The sequence below is a fragment of the Erythrolamprus reginae genome, chromosome 2 (genome assembly GCF_031021105.1).
Source record: "Erythrolamprus reginae isolate rEryReg1 chromosome 2, rEryReg1.hap1, whole genome shotgun sequence".
NCBI classification, from domain to species: Eukaryota; Metazoa; Chordata; class Lepidosauria; order Squamata; family Dipsadidae; genus Erythrolamprus; species Erythrolamprus reginae.
The window spans coordinates 220,240,380-220,261,057 of NC_091951.1; the positions used below are offsets into that span (position 1 = coordinate 220,240,380).

A 20,678-nucleotide genomic window follows, 5' to 3' on the forward strand; every position below is an offset into this window, starting at 1 on the left:
ATACAACTGTCTCTGTGCATTTTATATAACCATAAATCCACACATATAACAATTTATGCATATTGTATGCACAAACTAAATAAGAATTTTCATTTTGCAATAAAGATAAGAATATAAGATCAGATTGTCAAATGGATTGTCAGCAGCTGGCTAGATGACAAGGAGGGGATCAGCAACTCACTGAAATAAGTGATCAGATAGAATTCAGGCTATTAAAGGGGTGGGGTATTTTTGGGTAAGGAAAAGAAGACAACATTGGTGAAGAAAATTGGTAAGGAAGGAAATAGAAAAGATGAAAATTGCACGGGCTTGGTAGAGAGTAGAAAAACATGAGGTCTTCGGGTGAATGTGCCTGAAATTTGCTCTCTGCTCCCTACCAGTAGGATTGCATTTTGGAAGAATCCCCCTCTTTGCCATAAAAGAGGGTGAACAGATACTCAAATAATCAGAATGATAAACTTACCTGGTTCTCGGTTTTCTTTGGGACAATGAGGTTTCTAAAAGCCATTTAAAAACCCAAGCAGAGAGCCAAGACTGCGACAGCTCCTGAGCAAATTCCTCTCCACACCCTGCCATTCCTGTTTTCTGTTTTTTCTGCCTATTACCAACTATTACCACCTATGGGTCTGCAATAGAACTGGATAATGTATAGGCTTTATCAATATAAATTCATGTCTACTATATGGGCATTGGGGCCATAGAAAGATGACTTATCTTGGAAATATCTAATGTAGTGGGTGGGCTTAACAAGCTTAATGGAAAGATTTTGAAATGACTTAACAAGGAAGGCAATAATTGAAACACATTATTTTTTTAAAAAAATTGTCATTTAAAGCTACCCTCCCCCCCAAATCTGGATCAGAAATCCATTTTATTTGTTTTTACAGAAGATAGCTAGATAGTTATGGGCATGTCATAGAACTTACAATATTTAAGCCTAAAAAATATTTATGTCTTCCTTGCTCCATATTCTCAGGATCAGAAGTTGCTTTGGGTTCTCTTCTGCTATTTGTCTGCTTCCTAAGTGTGGCATCTTTTCCTCACACATGCTGCCAAATAATTTACTTAAAATGGTGGGCTGGGATAAAGGCGACCAGTGACCCCAGTGAGACAAGTCAAGATACATGTATGGATGATCCATGGCTTATAAATGCTTGGTCTGCCTCCAGTTGGGGAGAAAGGTTTTTAAAAGGCAATAATTAATATTGCCATCAATATTTATACTTAAAAAATAAATTTACTCTTTGAATTTACTTCTGTTATATTTGGAAACATAAATTATCTAAAGGAACCTCTGTACTTTAACATGAAAATTTAGTGCAGTGTCTTCTTTTTAGCAGAAGTGTTAAGCTAAGCTTCCTGGATAACAAGATTTTTTCTCTCTTAGCACTGCGGTACGAATGCTTACTTCAAATGTTATTTCTCACCTGAGGAAGGCAGATTACATTTTAAGTGAGATTGACAGAGGCTAATGGGGAAGCAAATATGGTTTTGATATTACTGCTGTGTCTAGCAAGATGAGTGGGAAAAAATTAAAAGCTCTTCTCAACCTTGTAAGCATAGCTGCAACTAAGTAGTGAGGTGTTTGCCCCCCCCCCAAAAAAGACGATGAAGGAATTTGTAATATTTTAAAGTGAGACATTTCTTTTAAATGGTAATGCTTCTTCTGAGTTCCTCAATGGTTAATTTTCCCTCCAAAATTGCCCTGAAAATTAAAATAGATAATAGGTACTCTCTTATGGAAAGAGGCATATTGCAAAAGGTCAGATGGTGAGTGAGAAAGTGTTAGTTATGTTCCTCCTGTTCTGGTTATACTTTCAAGGAAAAGAAAGTGATTACACACACTCACACAGAGAGAGAGAGAGAGACAGACAGACAGACAGACAGACAGGGGGGGGGGATAAATAAATCATTAGATTGGCCACTGTTGAGAATTCTGGGGAATAAAACTCTGGATATGTGGAGGATACTGAGGTTTGGGAAGACTGACAAATTTGAAGGAAGCTAGGGAAAGAAAATATTAATTTTAGTTATTCAATTCATAGAAAAAAGATTCTCACTTAGGTCTCTCTATGCTGGAATGCCAGCTAGATCAGTTACTCTAGTTCAGCGGTCCCCAAACTACGGCCCGCGGGCCGGATGCGGCCCGCTGAGGCCATTTACCCGGCCCGCGGCAACGTACGAGATTTTACCATAAGCTCCCGAATCTCCCCTCCACTCTGATGCTGAGCGTCTGGCGGCGGCAAGGAAGAAAGCCAGGGGGCGGGGAGGAAAGCACCCTATGGCAGAGCAGCAGCAGTTCCTCTCCCTGAAGGCGAGAAAGAAATTGGCCAATTGCAGGCCCGCTTTCCTCCCCGCCCCCTGGCTTTCTTCCTCCTCCTCTTCCAGACACTCAGCTGCAGACCGTCTTGGTCCCTCCAGTGCTGCTTTTTTGCTTCTTCGCCGCCCCGCGGGAAGCCTGGAAGCCCTGCAAGAGCGGCTGGAGGGGGCCGTAAGCAAGCCATCAGGACCCCTGCGCACTAACTTGTTGACGGCCATGCCGTCCCGGATCGTGGGGAGGGGAGCTCTTATCCCGCCAAGCGACGGCGAGGCCCTCCCAATGCTTGCCCGCCCCAGGCCCCGCACTTGGAGCCGGGCCGACGGGCCTAGCCTCAGCTTACTTGGCCTCGGCGCGGCCGAAGCGCGGGGCAGAGTAGGCGGCGGAGGCTGCTTCAGGCCCGCCCCCGAGCTGAGCTTCCTTTGGCTTCCTTTGAGGCAAAGCTGCAAAGCTCACCTGCTGCCTCGAAGGAAGCCAAAGGAAGCTCAGCTCAATGAGGATTGGCTGTTGGTCTCTTCAAGCTGCTGCCGCCCACTGCGGAGATCCCTTCGCCCTAACAGAGGCGGCAGAGGCGGGTTCAAGGGACCAACAGCCGGTCCTTTTCGGGGCTGCGTTGTTGCAGCATCTGAGGCCGCCGCCGCCGCCGCCGCCTCCAGGCAAAGGGATCTCCTCGGTGGGCGGTCTCGGAGGCTGCAACAATGCAGCCCCGAAAAGGACCGTCTGTTGGTCCCTTGAACCCGCCGCCGCCGCCTCTGTTCGGGCAAAGGGATCTCTGCAGTGGGCGGCAGCAGCTTGAAGAGACCAACAGCCGATCCTCATTGAGCTGAGCTTCCTTTGGCTTCCTTCGAGGCAGCAGGTGAGCTTTGCAGCTTTGCCTCAAAGGAAACTAAAGGAAGCTGAGCTCGGGGGCGGGCCTGAAGCAGCCGCCGCCTACTCCGCCCCGCGCTTCAGCTGCACCGGGCAGCTTTAGCGGGTGCGGGGCAGCAGGGCAAGCCACGAAGGTAGCGCAGCCAAACGTGGGTCGAGCGGGAGGGCACTGAGTAGTAGCCGTGGGGCAGCGGTGGGGTGGTTGGCTGCAAGGTACCGGCGGCGGCTGTATGTGTTGCAGGACGCCGTACATTGCTGCGCTGGGCATGGGGCTGGCACCTCCGTCCCAGCCCAGCCAGCGGGCCAGTGCCAGCAATGTACTGCGACCCGACGTCGGTGCCACCGTCTTGGAGCTCCTGCTTGCAGCCGATTGCCCCGCCGCGTGTTGCAGGGCAGAAAAAAAAAGAAGAGAGGAAGGAAGAGAGAAGAAGAGAGAGAGAGAAAGCAAGAGAGAGAGGGAGAGAAAACAGAAGTGAGGGGGAGGGAATGTGAGAGAGAAAAATGAGAAAATGATGGAGGGAAAGAACGAGGGAGAGGGAAACAAAACAAATGAGAAAGAAGGAAAAAAAGGGAGAGGGAAGAGAGAAGTGGAAAGGAGGGAAGGGGGGAGGGAGGGAAAGAAGGAGAAATGGAGGGAAAAGGAAGGAAGGAAAGGAAGAAGGAAGGAAGAAGAAATGGAGGGAACAAGGAAGGAAGGACGAATGAAATGAATGGAGGGGCGGAGGAAGGAAGGACTTTTTGGGGGGGGTGTAATTTTTTTTTAAATTTTCTCTCAACATACATTCAAACAATACAATGTACCATCTAATTTTCCCTGAATAAAATGCGGTATTTTGTCAGTAACTAATATCAATCATCAAAAAAGTTGCAAAAGTAAAAGGTTTTTTTCCTAATGTTGTCCTCCAGGTACATACTTTTCTTTTAATTAAATTCCCTCCTTAATGTCCCTTCAAAAAGTACAACGCCAATTATATTTCTAACTTATTAACCATTATGCCAAAGTGCTTCCTTCTTTCTTTATATATTTTTCTATAAACATTTTATACATTTTTCTATAAACCAAGAAAACCTTGTATGGCCAATCAGATGTTAACAAAAGAAAATTAAAAACAAAGCATAAACATATATGAATTTCAGACTTCTTCCCCCCCTCTAAATAGTACATTCCCATTTTGTTTTTTACGTTAAAATAAGGTATGTGCAGTGTGCATAGGGATTTGTTCATAGTTTTTTTTTAATAGTCCGGCCCTCCAAAAGTCTGAGGGACAGTGAACTGGCCCCCTGTGTAAAAAGTTTGGGGACCCCTGCTCTAGTTGATCAGAAATGGATTTCAGAAACAAAGATAAATGTCCCAAGAACATGTACTGTTGTGGCTCAGAATTTAAGTAACAGAAAAATATATTTGATTAACTAATGAAAAGGTGGCAGGGCAGAGATGGTGAATGCAAAGTAATTCTAAACAGAAACATCTTCCTAATTCACATGAGGTTAATACTACTTTTATTAAGTGACTACTTAATAATGTAGTTGAGTCTCGGTCCCTTCTGTGCAGTGGTGCTGAGAACAATCTTTCAAATCACATTGTGCTACATACCTCATTTGCTTTTTATGCTTATTTGAAATTAGAGAGGTGTCCAGGGTGGATTTGATTTAAATCAAGTTGATTTAAATCACAATTTAAACCACGATTTAAATCACTAATAAAAAAGGCTTGCTTTAAATAAACTTGATTTAAACCATAATTTTTAAAGGTGAGTAGATGCCCTCTAACAGACCTGAGATGACAGATGCTCTTTATATTATATTTATAAGCTGCTTAGAAAATTTCACTTTCATTTTTACTGCTTGTCCTTCCTCCTCACACTTAGACCTTGGTGGTACAGATGCATTTCTCTTTAAACAATCACACAGTTTGTAGTGTACATAGATTTGTTGACCCTGAAGATGATTGCGGATTCATTGAATGAATTTATATAAAATGTAAACATTGCAGAACATATATCCTTGTGCTATATAGCTAAGCTCCATTTCATGCTGAATAAATGAAATTATTAATTTATCTTAAATAGAAATTTATCTTTAGATAGATTTTTTTTACTCCAAAAGCATTTTATTAAAATAAATTTGATTAAAAAATCCAATTTAAATTGAAAAATTCCAATTTAAATGAAAGAAATCAGGTTTTTTTTACTTTTCTTTTAAAAAAATCATTGATTTTTATCCATCCTGAAGGTATCTCTCAGCATCTTCTGCAAATTTTTGCAAGGTTTCTTCCTTGTGGTTTTCTAAAGATCTCATTCACCTCAATCAAACTCTTGTTTCTTAATACTATTGAAATATCTTGAACATGAAGAATAATTTTTAATAAATTTACAACAATGGTAATTAGATGTTCATGGCAGAATAACTTAACAAAGGAAGTTAGTTCCTATTTGGTCTCAGTCTTTTCCAATAAGGTAGTTTACAGTTCACTAGGTGATTATAAAGAGTACAATGAAGGGCTGTAGTTTGAGGCTAATACACATGTAATACTTGCTAACTTTGAATGAGGATGAATTATATCCTAAAATATAGAAGACACTGACTGACAGGGTTGTCCATTATCTTTCAAAAACCTTGGACAACAGGTGAAGAGCCAAATGCCTGAAAGAGGGCAAGCATTGTTTGTTCTCCAGGAGAACATGGGTAACTACAGATGAGAGTATAGCATCTACTTGGAAAAATTATAGGGCAGAATATCATGATGAGTGATATAAACTCTTTGGAAACAATCCAGTGTTTATCAGAAGTCTACATGGAATGGGAATCACTGGCTTTGTGAAAAGGACGATGAAATTTCAGTTCTAATTATAGTATAACATTGGAGTATAAAAGGCAAACATGAGCTATATCAAGAAAAATAAGGTTTCTGCATCACAGGACTATTATTTCCTGTATTCTACTAAGCTCTTCTTAAGATTTTAATAGTGTTCTGGGAACCATACTTAAGAAAAGTTGAGGAAAAAAACCCAGAACAATGTCACCAAAGGACAGTCAGGAAAGTCATTGGTATGAATGAAAAATACTTGGAAGAACTGTACAAGTTCAGCCTTGAAAAGGCAAGAACAAGGAAAGATATGGTAGTATCTCAAACATGAAATAGAATTATGGTAACCTCAGGCTTTTTTTCCCTGGCTGTAGTTTTAAGTTAGAGATCCATCTGTCCTTTTTTACAGCTATTGAAGCTAGTGTAGCATGAGCAAAAATGCCATTATTTTCATGGCTCTAGTTCTCATGCCTTCAGAAGGGTAACCATTCAGAAAACTGCCATTACTTACATTTCCCCCCCAGAAGAGGAATGTTTTTCCTATCCTCAGAATTCTGGCACGTCTTTTAACGGATTTTTGGTTTGATTTGGGAAAACTTTAATTTTAGATCCAACGTTGAGGCTGGCTGAAAACTTCTTCATTACATTACTATGTGTAGGTGATATTAATATGGATTTTCCCACTGACCTCTGAAGACCTCAGGAAGGCTATGCTGGGAAAATGGCACAACTCCACTTACACAGCAAGTTTTTTCCATCATGGAACCTTCTCTTGGACTTCAGTGTTTAGCAGGATGTACCAATACCTTTCATGGATGGCAGTTAAGCTCGACAATATTTGTGTTGGCAATAGTAGTAACATTAAGAAGACAGACCTCAAAACTATTCTGCCTCACTGCCGCTACTCCTTCTGCCACTGACTTTCAACAACATTTAATATCTATGTTAAAGAACTGATAGAAAGTTAAAAGAAGTATTTTCTATTAATGAAATACAGTGCACAATGGATCTTTTATTCTGTGGTAACATTTTAATTCAAGGGAACAAGATGCTACATGTTGCAAGGTTAACAAAGCATTGCTGTTTAGATTCTTCATAATTACAAAGGTCATATGTATTTGAAAAGTCCATAATTACCTCTGTTAAGTGATGCTGAACTGTTTATATCACCAGTGATGAAGGAGGATTCTGATTGCTTTCGAACAGTGTCGTTCCACATCCTGCGAATTCGGCTCTGCAGAAGCACAAGAAGAAGGGGCAGAAGATGAACATCAAGCAGAAGATCCATAGGAAACAATGACCTGCTTCTTTCTGTTTCTGGTGGAGATGGCTTCTGGCAGTGCAGGAAGTAAGCAAGGTGTTTTGATTTCTTTTCTCTGAAATGGTTCTCTTTGGGCAAAGAGCTCCCTGCATTTCCTAGAGCAAGGGTGGACAATATGCAGCTTATATGCATGCCCTCCAGAGACACCTAGAGTGGGTCAAGTTGAAAGTCTTGGACTTCTTTTCTGACTTGGGGAAACCAAGTGCCTCAAACCTTTCAGAAGCTCATGCATTTATAAGACTACCGAACACCTTCTACCATGGAACAAAGGAGTCACTTTGTTATGTATGTTAAAAGTTCAATACAATTTATACTTAGAAGTCACCAAAAATGCAAAAAAAGTGTCTTGTTTTCAGCCCCCTCATTCTAATAACAACACAATTTCATGAACCTTTCTTTTCTGTCCCTTAAACAAGGTAAAAAGTAATAAAGTAGACTCCAAGTCAGAAAGTTGCACAAAACTATGACAGAATGTGAATAAATCCATCTAGTGCAGTATTTTTTCCCAATTGGAAACTCGCAAGCTGTACAAGTGCCAGTACAGTAAAGTAGTTAAAATATTGCCTTTAGTATATCCTTAGCCACAGAAAATTTCTGGATGTGTTAATATGTCCAACCGCACAAGTCATTGTTGTGGGAAAAGAGAAGAAGATATGCTACTTATGGTGCCTTGAGCTCCATAAATCTAGAAATGTAATGAGTAGAAGAAATACAACATGCCTAGGAGTGGGTTGCTGGGGGTTCACAGGGGTTTACGAGAACCTCTAGCTAAGATTCTGTGCAGTTTAGAGAACCCTCAAACCCCACTCCTGGTTGGCCCCACCTAGCCCCTCCGAGGAGTCCCCACGTGGCCTGTTTTGGATGCAGGTAAGTGCAGGCTGTCCACAGAGACTCGGAAGGGCAAAAACCAGGCCTACCGGAAGTTCGAGAAAAGGGCCTCCAGAGCCTGGGGAGGTTATTTTCACCTCCCCAGAGGCTTGAAAAAAGCCTCTGGAGTCCAAGGAGAGCAAATATGCCTCTCCCTGCTGTGGTGCAGGAGACCGACTAGGCCACACCCACCAAGGTCACACACACCCAGCAACTGGGCAGAGAACCCCTAAAATTTTTGAAGTCCACACCTGGTCATGCCTTATATTTTTCACTAGTTACATTTCGCTAGCAATGAGCCTCAACATTTTCCTTATACCTTTTTGGCACTAAATTCTGTTAATGAAACATATGAACAGTAAACAATTTCAGTAAAATAAAATAATAATTCTCAAACTGTACTCAAAACACAGCTTTATTTTGCACTTTTTATGCCACCCTTCAAACAAATGTAAGATAAACCTGAATTTAATTTAAATTCAAATTAATTTTAAATTTCAATTCCAACTTTCCTTTAAAGTAATGATATTATATGTGTTCTAGTCCTTAAAAAATAAAGGGAAAAAAAGAAAGCACAAGTAGCCTGAAGACAAGCACGCCCATCTGAAATTGGTTCAACCACCAACCTACCCCAAAACAGAGGTGGGTTCCTAGCAGTGCGCCCCGGTGTGGTAGTCAGGTAGTGGCCTGCCGATTGTACAATTTGTGTATGACAACTCCGGTGCTGTCTTTGCCGGTCCGGGCATGGCACCATTTGGTTTTTTACTAAATTTTGGCTTTTTTTACTTCTGTGCATGCACGGAAACAAAATTGCCCGTGTGCGATTTTCAGCTGTTTTTTGCTTCTGTGCATGTGCGGAAGTAAAATCACACAAAGGGACACTCACACATGTGCAATTTTCAGCGATTCTTTTGCTTCTGTGCATGTGAAATGTTGCAATGCACATACAGAACACCAGTATGGAGGTAAGAGGACCCCCCCTCCCCAAAGCCTGGGAGAGTAACCAAGTCGTAGCTTCCTGAAAGTTTTCAGGGTAGGGTCATCTGGATCTCAGTATGTATGTCTGTGTGTGTGTGAGAGAGAGAGAAAGATAGCAAGAGAGAGAGAAAGAAAGCAGAAGACAGATGTCACCACAAGAAAAAGATGTTTCCAAGGGCCCACAAGATTACACAGCTTAATCAACAGGACCCAAAACATAACCATTCTGCCAGATCTCCTTGGACAAACAGAAACAATTGAAGGCACACTTCAAATAACCTGGATTTACACCAGGAAGAGCTCTATAGGTGATAACTGACACCTTGGATTGCACTGCCCATTGATAATCAGTTTATTTTGTGCAGTAATGTGTTGACAGTAGCATCATGAAGCCTGCCATCATTACTTGTGCTGTTGCATTCTGGCTAACTGAAGCTTTCAGATAATCTTCAAAGGTAGCCCACATGTAAAGTGCATTACAGCAATCCTTTCATTAGTGGCTAAGACAAGAAGGATCTCACAGGCCAGGAAAGGGTATAACTGTTATATAAGAAGTATGTGCACAAAGGCCTTCTTGGCCTTTGCTGTTATCTGTTTGGTAAGTATGAACTGTGAGTACAGTGTTCCCTCGATTTTTGCAGGGGATGCGTTCCGAGATCGCCCGCGAAAGTCGAATTTCTGCGAAGTAGAGATGCGGAAGTAAATACACCATTTTTGGCTATGAACAGTATCACAAGCCTTCCCGTAACACTTTAAACCCCTAAATTACCATTTCCCACTCCCTTAGCAACCATTTAGATTATTACTCACCATGTTTATTTATTAAAGTTTATTAAAAAATATATTTATTAAAGGTGGACGAAAGTTTGGCAATGACATATGACGTCATCGGGCGTGAAAAAACGTGGTATAGGGGAAAAAAACGCGAAGTATTTTTTAATTAATATTTTTGAAAAACCGTGGTATAGACTTTTCGCAAAGTTCGAACCCACGAAAATCGAGGGAACACTGTATAAGAGTCACTTGATTGAGCTCAGTGGCTATAGAAAATAAATAGGCAGGTGAATAAATAAATAACTAAATACATACATATGTACGTATGTACATATGTGGATTCCTCCTGGTTCGCCCGAACCAGTAGCAACCCTCTGGTGACATCACAATGACATCAAGGAATAGATTCAGTTGGCGCTAGTCCATGGATGTCTCCATGTTTAAAACGTTTTTTTTAATTTTTCAAATTTTTGCCTAGATTATTTTTCTCCTGAGCATGCTCAGAAACCAAATTTCCGGCATAGCACCATTTTGTTTTTGGCTTTTTTTTTTAAACTGGGGGGTGGGTGGGTTTGTTTTTAATTTTTTGGCACTGCAAATGTGTGCGTACACAGTGTGTTGCATCCATGCGGCGTGGCCAAATCTTTTCCAGTTCCGGTGGGGAAGCAGGAGGTAGCTGGGAGACGCTGCTCCCACCAGACTACGGCAAAAGATCTAGGATATAGATAATTGGTTGGCTCGAGACAACCCTTTTCAATACTGTCTGATGTGGGAAAATCTGTGGCAGAGACTGAAATTGCGGAGGGCTTTATTCGGGGGGTTTTGAGACAAGAGCGATCAAAGGAAAAATACAGTGAGATCAGCTGTTCGATGGAAGATGGTGGCTGTCTTTGGATGCCGCCCCCTCCGCCTCTGTCTCCGTCCCTAAAACTGTGGTTGAAAGGAATTAAGGGGTTTTTGGACTGTTTTGAGGCTGCCAACTTAAATTGAGATTGTGAGCTGAGGTGACCGGCAGCTGAGCAAGTGGAAGCCAGGCAGAGTGAAAGCGAGGCAAACGTGCATGTGTGTATGCGGAACCAAGCAGAAACAAAGCAGGTGAAAGCTTGTGGCCACTTTAAGATCATGTGGTGTACCAGGAAGCCGGAGATGTCAACTTACGAGAAGGGCCATCATTCGAAAACAACCTGTGGAAACCAAGATCTGACCAATAAGGACTACGTTCCCTGTATGGAGCCAGCTGAGCCAGGAGGATACTGAAGTTACAACAATGGGTGAGAAGTTACTTAGAAGACTGGAGACTAAGGCGATATCCCCCTCCCCCTCCTGTGGACTACTATTTTTGAAAAAAACAGTCATTTCCCTTTATTGCCTTTGGAAGAATCTTACCATACCCGTTGTGGAAGAACGGTGACTCAGGAAACTTGAAAAGGATTGACTCAAACTAATCTAATGTATTGTATTTTTAATGAATTGTTTTTAGTGTAAGTTTTTAATGTAAATTAAGTTATTGATTTTATCTATATCCTTGCTATTTATTATTAGTACTAACTTTGGAGCCATTGGTATTTATTAGTATTAATTAATTAGTATTAATCTGTATTTTTAATTCTATATTTGATTTGGGGGTTTTAGTGATGGATGCTTATGACTACTGGAATGAATGGAGTGGATTGAAAGGGGGTGGATGGGAGGGTGGTGGTGGATGGGATGGGGTGGGTGGGTGGGACTATAGTATATATGAGGTGAATGGCTACAGTATGAATGAAATTCTTGGCACACCTGATGCTGGAGAGGCAGGAGGGAAGGAGGCACCTATCTCTGGGGTGACAGACGGTCAGAATATTCTGGTCTTGCTGGGGAGAGACAGATATGGTGGGAGCCATGGCGCTAGCCGTTCCAGGGGAAGGAGGGATCGCTGCTTAATAGCGATTCCTTCTTCCAGCTCCATGAGCTCAACTCAAGGCACTGGTGATGAGTGTAACTTTGGCCCTGGGCTCAGGCTGCTGTTACTCAATGCCAGGTCGGTGGTAAATAACGCTCTCCTCATCCGGATGAGGAGGCCGACCTGGCATGTGTGACCGAAACCTGGCTGGGCCCAGAGGGAGGAGTTCCTCTTTCTGAAATTTGCCCAATTGGGTTTTGGGTATAGCATCAGCCCCGACCCCAGGTAAGGTGGGGAGGAGTGGCTATTATAGCCAGGGACCCAGGGGAAGAGTCTTCTCTGTGGCGGCCCCGGCCCTCTGGAACCAGCTCCCCCCAGAGATTAGGATTGCCCCCACCCTCCTTGCCTTTTGTATACTTCTTAAAACCCACTTCTGCCGTCAGGCATGGGGGAACTGAAACATCTCCCCTTGCGTGTGTAGTTTTATGTATGGTATGTTTGTGTGTATGCTTTTTAAATAATGGCTTTTAATGTTAAATTGTTATTTTATACTTTTAATATTAGATTTGTTATTGTATATTGTTTTATCACTGTTGTGAGCCGCCCTGAGTCTGCGGAGAGGGGCGGCATACAAATCTAATTAATAATAATAATAATAATAATAATAATAATAATGGGAGGAAGCAAAGAGGCATTAATGTAAGTAACAACCCATCCTCAATACATACATACATACATACATACATACATACATACATACATACATTCATACATACATCCCTCAGTAGTCCATCATGCTTGGAGGAACAAATGCAACTCATTCATGAAAAAAAGGAAGATTCCAAGATCCAGGGTCCAAATATTAGCAGTCATTCATTTTTGTTAGGATTGAGCCTCACTCTGCTTTTCCCACAGGCAGACCTAGGTAGCTTTCAGAATTTAGGACAAGACCTTGACAATATTACTTGGATGGCCTCAGTCCAAGATGCATAATTGTTTATCATCATTTTACTGATATTACCAAACCTCAAGCCAGTCACAAAGAAAGGATTCACTACCCACGTTATCAAGAAGTATAGCTGGGTGAGATCATCCGAGGACATGGGGTGAGGTATCATCAGTATACTGATGATATCCAGTTATACATCTCCACCCCATGCCAATTCAGTGAAGCGGTGAATGTGATGGAAGCCTGCAAACTGTGAGAATCCTAAGGACTTTTCGATCTGTCCGTCCATTGCTCGGGGGGGGGGGGGGAGAGATATTGTTCTCCTCAGATAGGGTTCACAACTTGGGTGTCCTCTTGGACCCATGGCTGAGTTTTGACCATCACATCTTGGCTGTGGCCAGGGGGACCTTCGCCCAGGTTCGCCTGGTACACCAGTTGCACCACTACCTAGACCAGAAGGGTCTCCGCACAGTTACTCAGGCCCTCATTACCTCCCGTCTTGGTTATTGCAATGCACTCTACATGGGGTTACCCTTTGAAACTGTTCAGAGACTGCAAATAGTCCAGAATGCAGTTGCGAGAACTGTCATGGGTGTACCTCGGTACACCCATATAACACCTTTGCTTCGCGAGCTGCACTGGCTTCCTATTAGTCTCCGGGCACAATTCAAGGTGTTGGTTATTACCTATAAAACCCCAAATGGCCCAGGGCCAGACTATTTAAGGGACCGTCTTCTGCCGCATACCTCTCAGAGATCAATAAGTCAGAGTTGGCCTCCTCCAGGTCCCGCCGACTAAACAATGTAGGTTACTGGGACCACGGAGGAGGGCCTTCTCTGTGGCTGCCCTGGCTCTATGGAACCAACTACCCCCCAATGTCCGTACTGCTCCCACCCTACTGGCCTTTCGCAAGGCCACAAAGACCTGGTGTTTCTGGCAGGCCTGGGGGCCATGAATTGTCCATCTTTCATGGCCAAATGTTATTTTATGAATGGTGTGCATGCATAAGATTTGATTGGTTTTTATATAAATGGGTTTTACTGGGGTTAGTTTTTTAAAGTTTATATTTGACTTCTTTTTTATTGTTGTATCTTTTTGTATTGCTATTATGTTGTAAACTGTCCTGAGTCCTTCGGGATTGGGTGGCATAGAAGTCGAATAAATAAATAAATAATAACTAATGCTGTCTCAATAGTACTATCTGGCCAAACCCCCTCTGAAATGAGTGCACTCACATTCAAGCTAGACTGGGCAGATAATAATAGTCAATCAATATCTCAGTATCCGTATCTATCAAGAAAGGAGAATTAGAACTGGATAGATTTATAGGAGAACTGTTTTTTTTTAAGGTGACATTTACTTAAAGATGCATTATTATCATCCTGCGATAAAATAAAAGCAATTAAGATTTTTTTTTAAACCAATCAATTGGAAATCCACCAGTTTAGGAGCCCTTTCCAATTTAGTCGATTTAATATTAAAATTTGTCTATGCAAATTTCTCTATTGTTTCTGATTGTGATGACATCAAAATGGTGTAAACTGCAACGTAGTGTCCTAGCATATGTTCAACATATTCAGACTTCTGCACAGCATATCTAAATATGTAAGGGGATAGTTTGATTATGATGCATGTTTCATTATGTCTTTTCCTGCCCCTCAACCACAGATATCAATAGCCAGGGGTGGGCTGCTGCCTGGACAGTTTGGAACGCAGTGGGGTAGTGAAAATGGAGCTCCACCCCAGAGCACCCAATTTGCACTGAAAAATGTTGAAAGAAAACGCACGGCATCCTGCATAAGCCACGCCTACAGTGTGGTAGTAAAAATTTTGGTAGCCCTTCACTGCCAATAGCTCTTTGTTGGCTCGCTGATTTTTAAAATAAACTTTTTAAAACAGGCTTTTAACTGAATATTTTTAATTTGGGTTTTAATTAACTGGTTTTCATTCCACGATGTGGAAAGTAGCAAAAACAAAAAGTTTAAAAAATATTGTTCACACACATGACTGCTGCTGTGTTATTATGTACAATTATTATATACAATTTAGTAAAATATCAATTTCAGAAGTGATTATTTATTTATTTATTTATTTATTAAATACCAGTTTTGCAGGAATAAAATATAGAAATAATGTTTATAATTATAATCTCTACATATAGAGATTTTTTAATTAGGAATCAATAGTAATCTAATTTCAGTCATTCAGGAATTTGGAAATAAATAGTTATTACTGGGTAAAAAATTGATTCAAATCTGCCATATGTCTGCCTGCCTGCTTGCCTAACTAACTAACTAATCTATCATTTATCTCTCTCTATAGCTCAACTCAACCTACCTAACAGGAATGTTGCAGAAAAAAGAGGCAGAATAAGATATCAGGTACATTGCCTTGAGCTTCAGGACAAAAAGGTGTCAATTACAGAAAATAGGTGTATAAATAAACCTGCATGTTGCAAACCATTTCATTAATCTGTGCAGGAAACAAATGACAATTATTATCTAGAGGTAAAATGTTGCTATTGTACCTCCCACACAAAGCTCAGAAATTTCAAACCAAACTAAGAAAATAGTTATTCTGTGCTACAAAAACCTAGAAAGTTGTGAAACAGTTTCTGATGTTATGATAAAAAATAACATGCAATAAATAAAATATTAGAGGTTCCTTCTTCCTGGCAGATGCCTGGACTTAAAAATTCTCAATATTTCTCTGCTATGGTGTGATCTAGAAAAATCATGTTAAGATTCCTTCATATCCTACTTGAGCTTCCTTCTTTCATGAGCACACTTTAAGATTTTAAAAAAAGGTTTGATAAAGGTTTGTCAAAATTAAAGCAAGAAAAGGGATGGAGCACAAAGAACATCTGTGAACAGATAATATTTCTCTCTCTCTCTCTCTCTCTCACACACACACACACACATACACACACACACACACACACACACACACATTATATACAGGTTTCTAGATGACTTTGCCTAACCTTCCAAATCCGCAAACTGAAATGGCAAAGATGAGGTTAAAAAAATAACCATGTTAGACTGCAAATTCTGGTTACGTTCTTCTCATTTTGCTGCCCCATCTTCTACGTGTGAAATTCTGGGTCAAAAATCCTTTCACAAGATACTGATAACTTTTAAATCATGTTAGGGATATGAATAACATTAGTATTTTTTGACTCTTTTATCACTTCTTAGCATTTTAAAAAATATTTGTTTTTATATATTTATTATCATTGCTCACTCTATATTTTAACAATAAGGAACTTCCATCTAACTAATGAACAATTAATTTAGATTAACAAACTATCTGGCTAAGAAACATTGCAGCAAAACCAATCGTATTTGTAAGAGTGCAAATTACTTAAAGGCTTTTGAAAATTTAAAAGAAAAAGAATGAATGTTTGAAGAATACCGATATAGGTACTTTATAAACCTTTCCTATCATTGTCAGAGTTGAACCTGACTTGAAGGCAGCTTTGGTTTTCCTTAGGGTGACTGAGAGCATCTTCTCTAAGGTATTCAGGGCACTGGCTGGATAGTCAGCAGACCAAATATTTAACCAGTGAAAACCATGTGGAAGCAATGCCCTTCAAACTGCTAGCATTTCATTTGTGTTCCAACCAACACTTTAAACCTTGTTCAGAAATCTTCTATTGATCAGGGGAGAACCAGCATGTGACACTATTTCATAGAAGTTCATTCAATGCCAAAGCAACAGATTGTGCATTCTGATGTAGCACTGTGACACAACATTGTCCTTCAACACCTGGGTCATGACATCAAGTGCATGCATGTAGTTTGTGTTGTTTTCTGCAGTGTGTTTTATCACACACACTCACACACACACACACACACACACACACACACACTGTTTCCTAAGTAAAGGTAAAGAAGAAAATTCCTTATACTTTTTAATACAAAAACAAATTTGGAACATCCCATCCCTCAATCATTCATGAATCTGTTTCTGTATTTACCAACTTAATACATAAATGTTGAACGATCAATGCCAGGAGAGATGAGTCTCTGGTGTGGCGCCCATGAGCACACACTAACCACCAAATCCATCTATCAAACAGCTAGCATGAAGCACTTCTCAGCACCCAGTACTGAGATTATTGTGGGAGAAGTCTGACTAGAGTTTCAGTATACCCTTCTCCTTTCTGCATTATATAAAGGAAGAGTCCCTGTTTACAGGAGAAGAGAGAAGATCAAGCCAAAAAGAAAGTGGCAGACAAATAAGCAGAAAGTAAGAGTTATAGGTCAAGTTTGGGGGTGGGAACTCAGTCAAGCAGGGAAGAACCGTTGTACCTACCTTACCGGTCTTCTCAGTGCACTGGAAGGAGAGTCCAACATAGGTATTACTCCAATCCTATTGGTAGAGACTGAGTTATAAATTTACATATTAATTGAGCACCGCCCCCTCTGCTCTCCCTATGAGCCAGTTTTAAAAACGAAAAACCATAGTCAGAGGATAACCAACTTTTATTGTTAACAACCAAGAACTGACTAATAGACCACTCCGGCGTCCCTGCACCCATAACTGTACCGGGTGGGTTTGGACTCTCCTTCCAGTGCACTGAGAAGACTGTTCAGGTAGGTACAACGGTTCTTCTCCATTGCATCTGGAAGGAGAGTCCAACATGGGATATACCAGAGATTACGGCCCATGGGAGGGAGAAGGTCTTGTCGGGGACGTTGGAGATAAACAAACACGTTGTAAAACACGTCTCCCAAAAGCCGCCTCTGCTGAGGCGAAGGAGTCCACTTTATAATGTCGTATGAAAGTCGATGGCGCCGACCACGTTGCCGCCCTGCAGATGTCATCTATGGACGCCTGAGTAGCCCAGGCCGCTGAGGTCGCCGCACTCCTCGTTGAGTGAGCAGTCACTCCTGGTGGTATTGGTTGGTTACGGGCTCTGTACGCCTCCGCAATACATTCCCTGATCCAACGACTAATGGACACCGATGAAACTCCAAGTCCCTCTTTATCCGATGCGAACAAAACAAACAACTTTTCAGACTTCCGACAAACCTCTGTGCGTCTGATATAAATCTTGACCGCACGGCGTACATCGATCTTATGCCACCTCAATTCAGACGGGTGACTGCCGTGGGTACAAAAGTCTGGGAGAATTAATTCTTGTTTCTTGTGAAACTCCGAGTTGACCTTCGGTATAAAGGAAGGATCTAATCTCAACACCACTCGGTCTGGGTAAAAGATACAAAGGTCAGGACGTACCGACAAGGCCGCCAACTCTGACACTCTCCGACGTAATCGCCACTAGGAAGGCTGTTTTAAGTGACAGTAGTCTCAACGGAATAGATCTTAGAGGCTCAAACGGTGGTTTTGTCAAAGCTTTGAGGACCAACTGGAGGTCCCATGATGGAAACTACCGAATCGGTGGGGAGTGTTGATTCGATGCTCCCCGCAGAAAATCCTTCACCCAGGGATGGTAAGTCAAGGATCTGACTCCTTCCACTCGTATTATGGTCGCGAGTGCTGCCACATGTCGTTTTAGAGTGTTGGGCGCTAGCCCTCGATCAAGACCAGTCTGTAAAAACTCTAGAACTGTAATGACCGAAGCCTGTTCAATATTGATGTTTCGTTTGTCACAGAAACTGCAAAAGGCCGCCCATGTCGTCTGGTAGATCCAAGAAGTAGATGGACGTCTTGCAGCCTGCATTGTGTCGATGACCTTCTCTGGTAGCTTCAATCCTCGTAACCTGACCCGTTCAAATGCCAAACGGTCAGTTGAAGCCACTGGGGATCGGGATGTTGAAGTTCCCCTTGGCTGAGCGATATCAGGTAGTCCGGGATCCTCCAGGGCGGGGACACCGATAGTGCCACCAGGTTGGAGAACCACGGCCGTCGAGGCCAGTGAGGGGCTACTAACAACACCTCCGCCCTTTCTCACAGGAGTTTTTCCACCACTCGTGGTATCAGATTCGTTGGTGGGAATGCGTACAGCAGTCCCGGCAGCCAGGATGTCCGGAGAGCGTTGACCTCCTCCGCTCCTGGCTGTGGGAATCGAGAGTAGAACCTTGGAAGCTGGGTGTTCTGGGAGCTGGCGAAAAGATCCACCAGCGGAAGGCCAAACCGCTGCACTGCCTGTTGAAAAAGGCCCGGGTCCAACTTCCACTCTGACTGGTCCAAGGTGGACCAACTCAGCCAGTCTGCTTGTGTATTGCTGATTCCCGTGATGTGTTCTGCTGTTAGGGACCGTAGATGTTGTTCGGCCCAAAGAAAGAGAGCCTCCGTCTCCTCCATGAGACGCTGCGACCTTGTGCCCCCTTGATGATTCAGGTGGGCCCTGGTCGCCACGTTGTCCGTAAGCACCAACACGTGCTGATGTTGAACCAGAGGTGCAAATGTCTGTAGAGCCAAGAATACTGCTCTTAATTCCAGGAAGTTTATGTTGCCCGAGCTAAGGTCCTCCATCGTCCACAGTCCCTGAGCCATGTGAGCTCCGACGTGGGCACCCCATCCGGTAAGACTGGCATCGGTGGTTAGGATGATCTGGTCCCTTGTCTGGAATGGAGATCCCCTGCTGATTGCTGCCGATGTCCACCAATTTAGGGAGTCCCTGACCCTCCGGGGTAAATGGACCCGTCTGTGAGAATGACTCTCCTTGGTCTTTTGAACAGGAAGGAGGAACCATTGTAATGTCCTGATATGGAACCTGGCCCATGGAACGATGCCAATGGTAGATACTAGGGTTCCCAGTACCTTTGACAGCAATGAAAGCGGGACTGGTCCCCGCTGGATACTGGCTATCAAAAGTCTGATGTTGTTTTGTCTCTCTTGTGAGAGTGACACAGTGCCCTCCTGAGTGTCTATAATCGCTCCCAAGTGTAGGAGCCTGGTGGTAGGTGTCAGCTGGCTTTTCTCCACATTGACTGTGAACCCGTGGAGTTCCAGCGTACGCAGTGTCTCGATGAGATCTCTCTCTGCGGCTAGTCTGGACCTGAACAAAATGAGTATATCGTCCAGGTAGGCCATGAGTCTGATGGATCGAGCCCTTAGGCTGGCGGTCAACACGTCCAAGAGCTTCGTAAACGTTCGTGGGGCCGATGACAGGCCGAACGGCATGGCTCTGTATTGGTAGTGTCGTCCCTCGGTGCAAAATCGAAGGAATCTGCGGTGGTCCGGATGGATCGGGACATGCAAGTAGGCCTCCTTGAGGTCTATGGATGTTAACGTGTCCTGTTTTCGGATGGACGCTAGAATGGTCTGCAGCGAGTGCATCCTGAACCTCCGGTATTTTATAAAGAGGTTCAGTTGCTTCAGGTTGAGAATCAACCTGCAGCCTCCTGAGGATTTGGGAACGATAAAAATCATGGAGTAGAACCCCTTGCCCTCCTCCAGCTGCAGGACCGCTTCTATTGCTCGAATGTCTAGCAGGTGTGAAATTTCCCTGCGCAGTTGTAGTTTCTTTTGAATGTCCTTTATGAGTGGGCAGTGTAAAAAGCGGCTTGGCGGTGGCTGTACGAACTCCAGCCTGAGCCCTTGTGTGACTGTAGCCAGAGCCCATTGGTCGGAGGAAGTTGCTTGTCAGGCCCTGCCAAAGTCCTGCAGTTTTCCTCCTAGGGGTTGAAGTGCGGCCAAGTCACTTCGTGCGTTTGAACCCTCTTGAGGTATTTCCGCGAAAGGGTCTTCTGGACTGATGATAGCCTCTCTGTCTGTCCTGAAAGGCGCCGCGGTCGCTCCTATAGGCCTGCTGGTTGTATTGGCCTTGGGAAAAGGAGCGTTGGCCCTGGTTAGAAGCCGTGTTAGGGTCCCATCGAAAGGACTGACGCCGTGAATACGGAGTGAACCTTCTGTCCGGCTGTCTGTTGGCTCTAGGGAGGACCTTCCTCTTATCCTTGTCCTCCACTAGGACCTTTTCTAACAGATCTCCAAAGAGGGTGGAGC

At 42.9% G+C, this 20,678-nt stretch overlaps 1 protein-coding gene across 5 annotated transcripts in view; it reads right to left on the reverse strand.

Moving 5' to 3' along the window:
* The window catches only part of ADGRL3 (adhesion G protein-coupled receptor L3), a 688,180-nt gene that overhangs the window by 69,274 nt on the left and 598,228 nt on the right, over positions 1 to 20,678 (reverse strand). For all 5 annotated transcript variants that reach the window (XM_070741950.1, XM_070741951.1, XM_070741955.1 and 2 more), the window contains one exon: positions 7,128 to 7,224. In XM_070741950.1, coding sequence (XP_070598051.1) covers positions 7,128 to 7,224 — 97 coding nt within the window. The remainder of the gene's footprint in view (positions 1 to 7,127; positions 7,225 to 20,678) is intronic.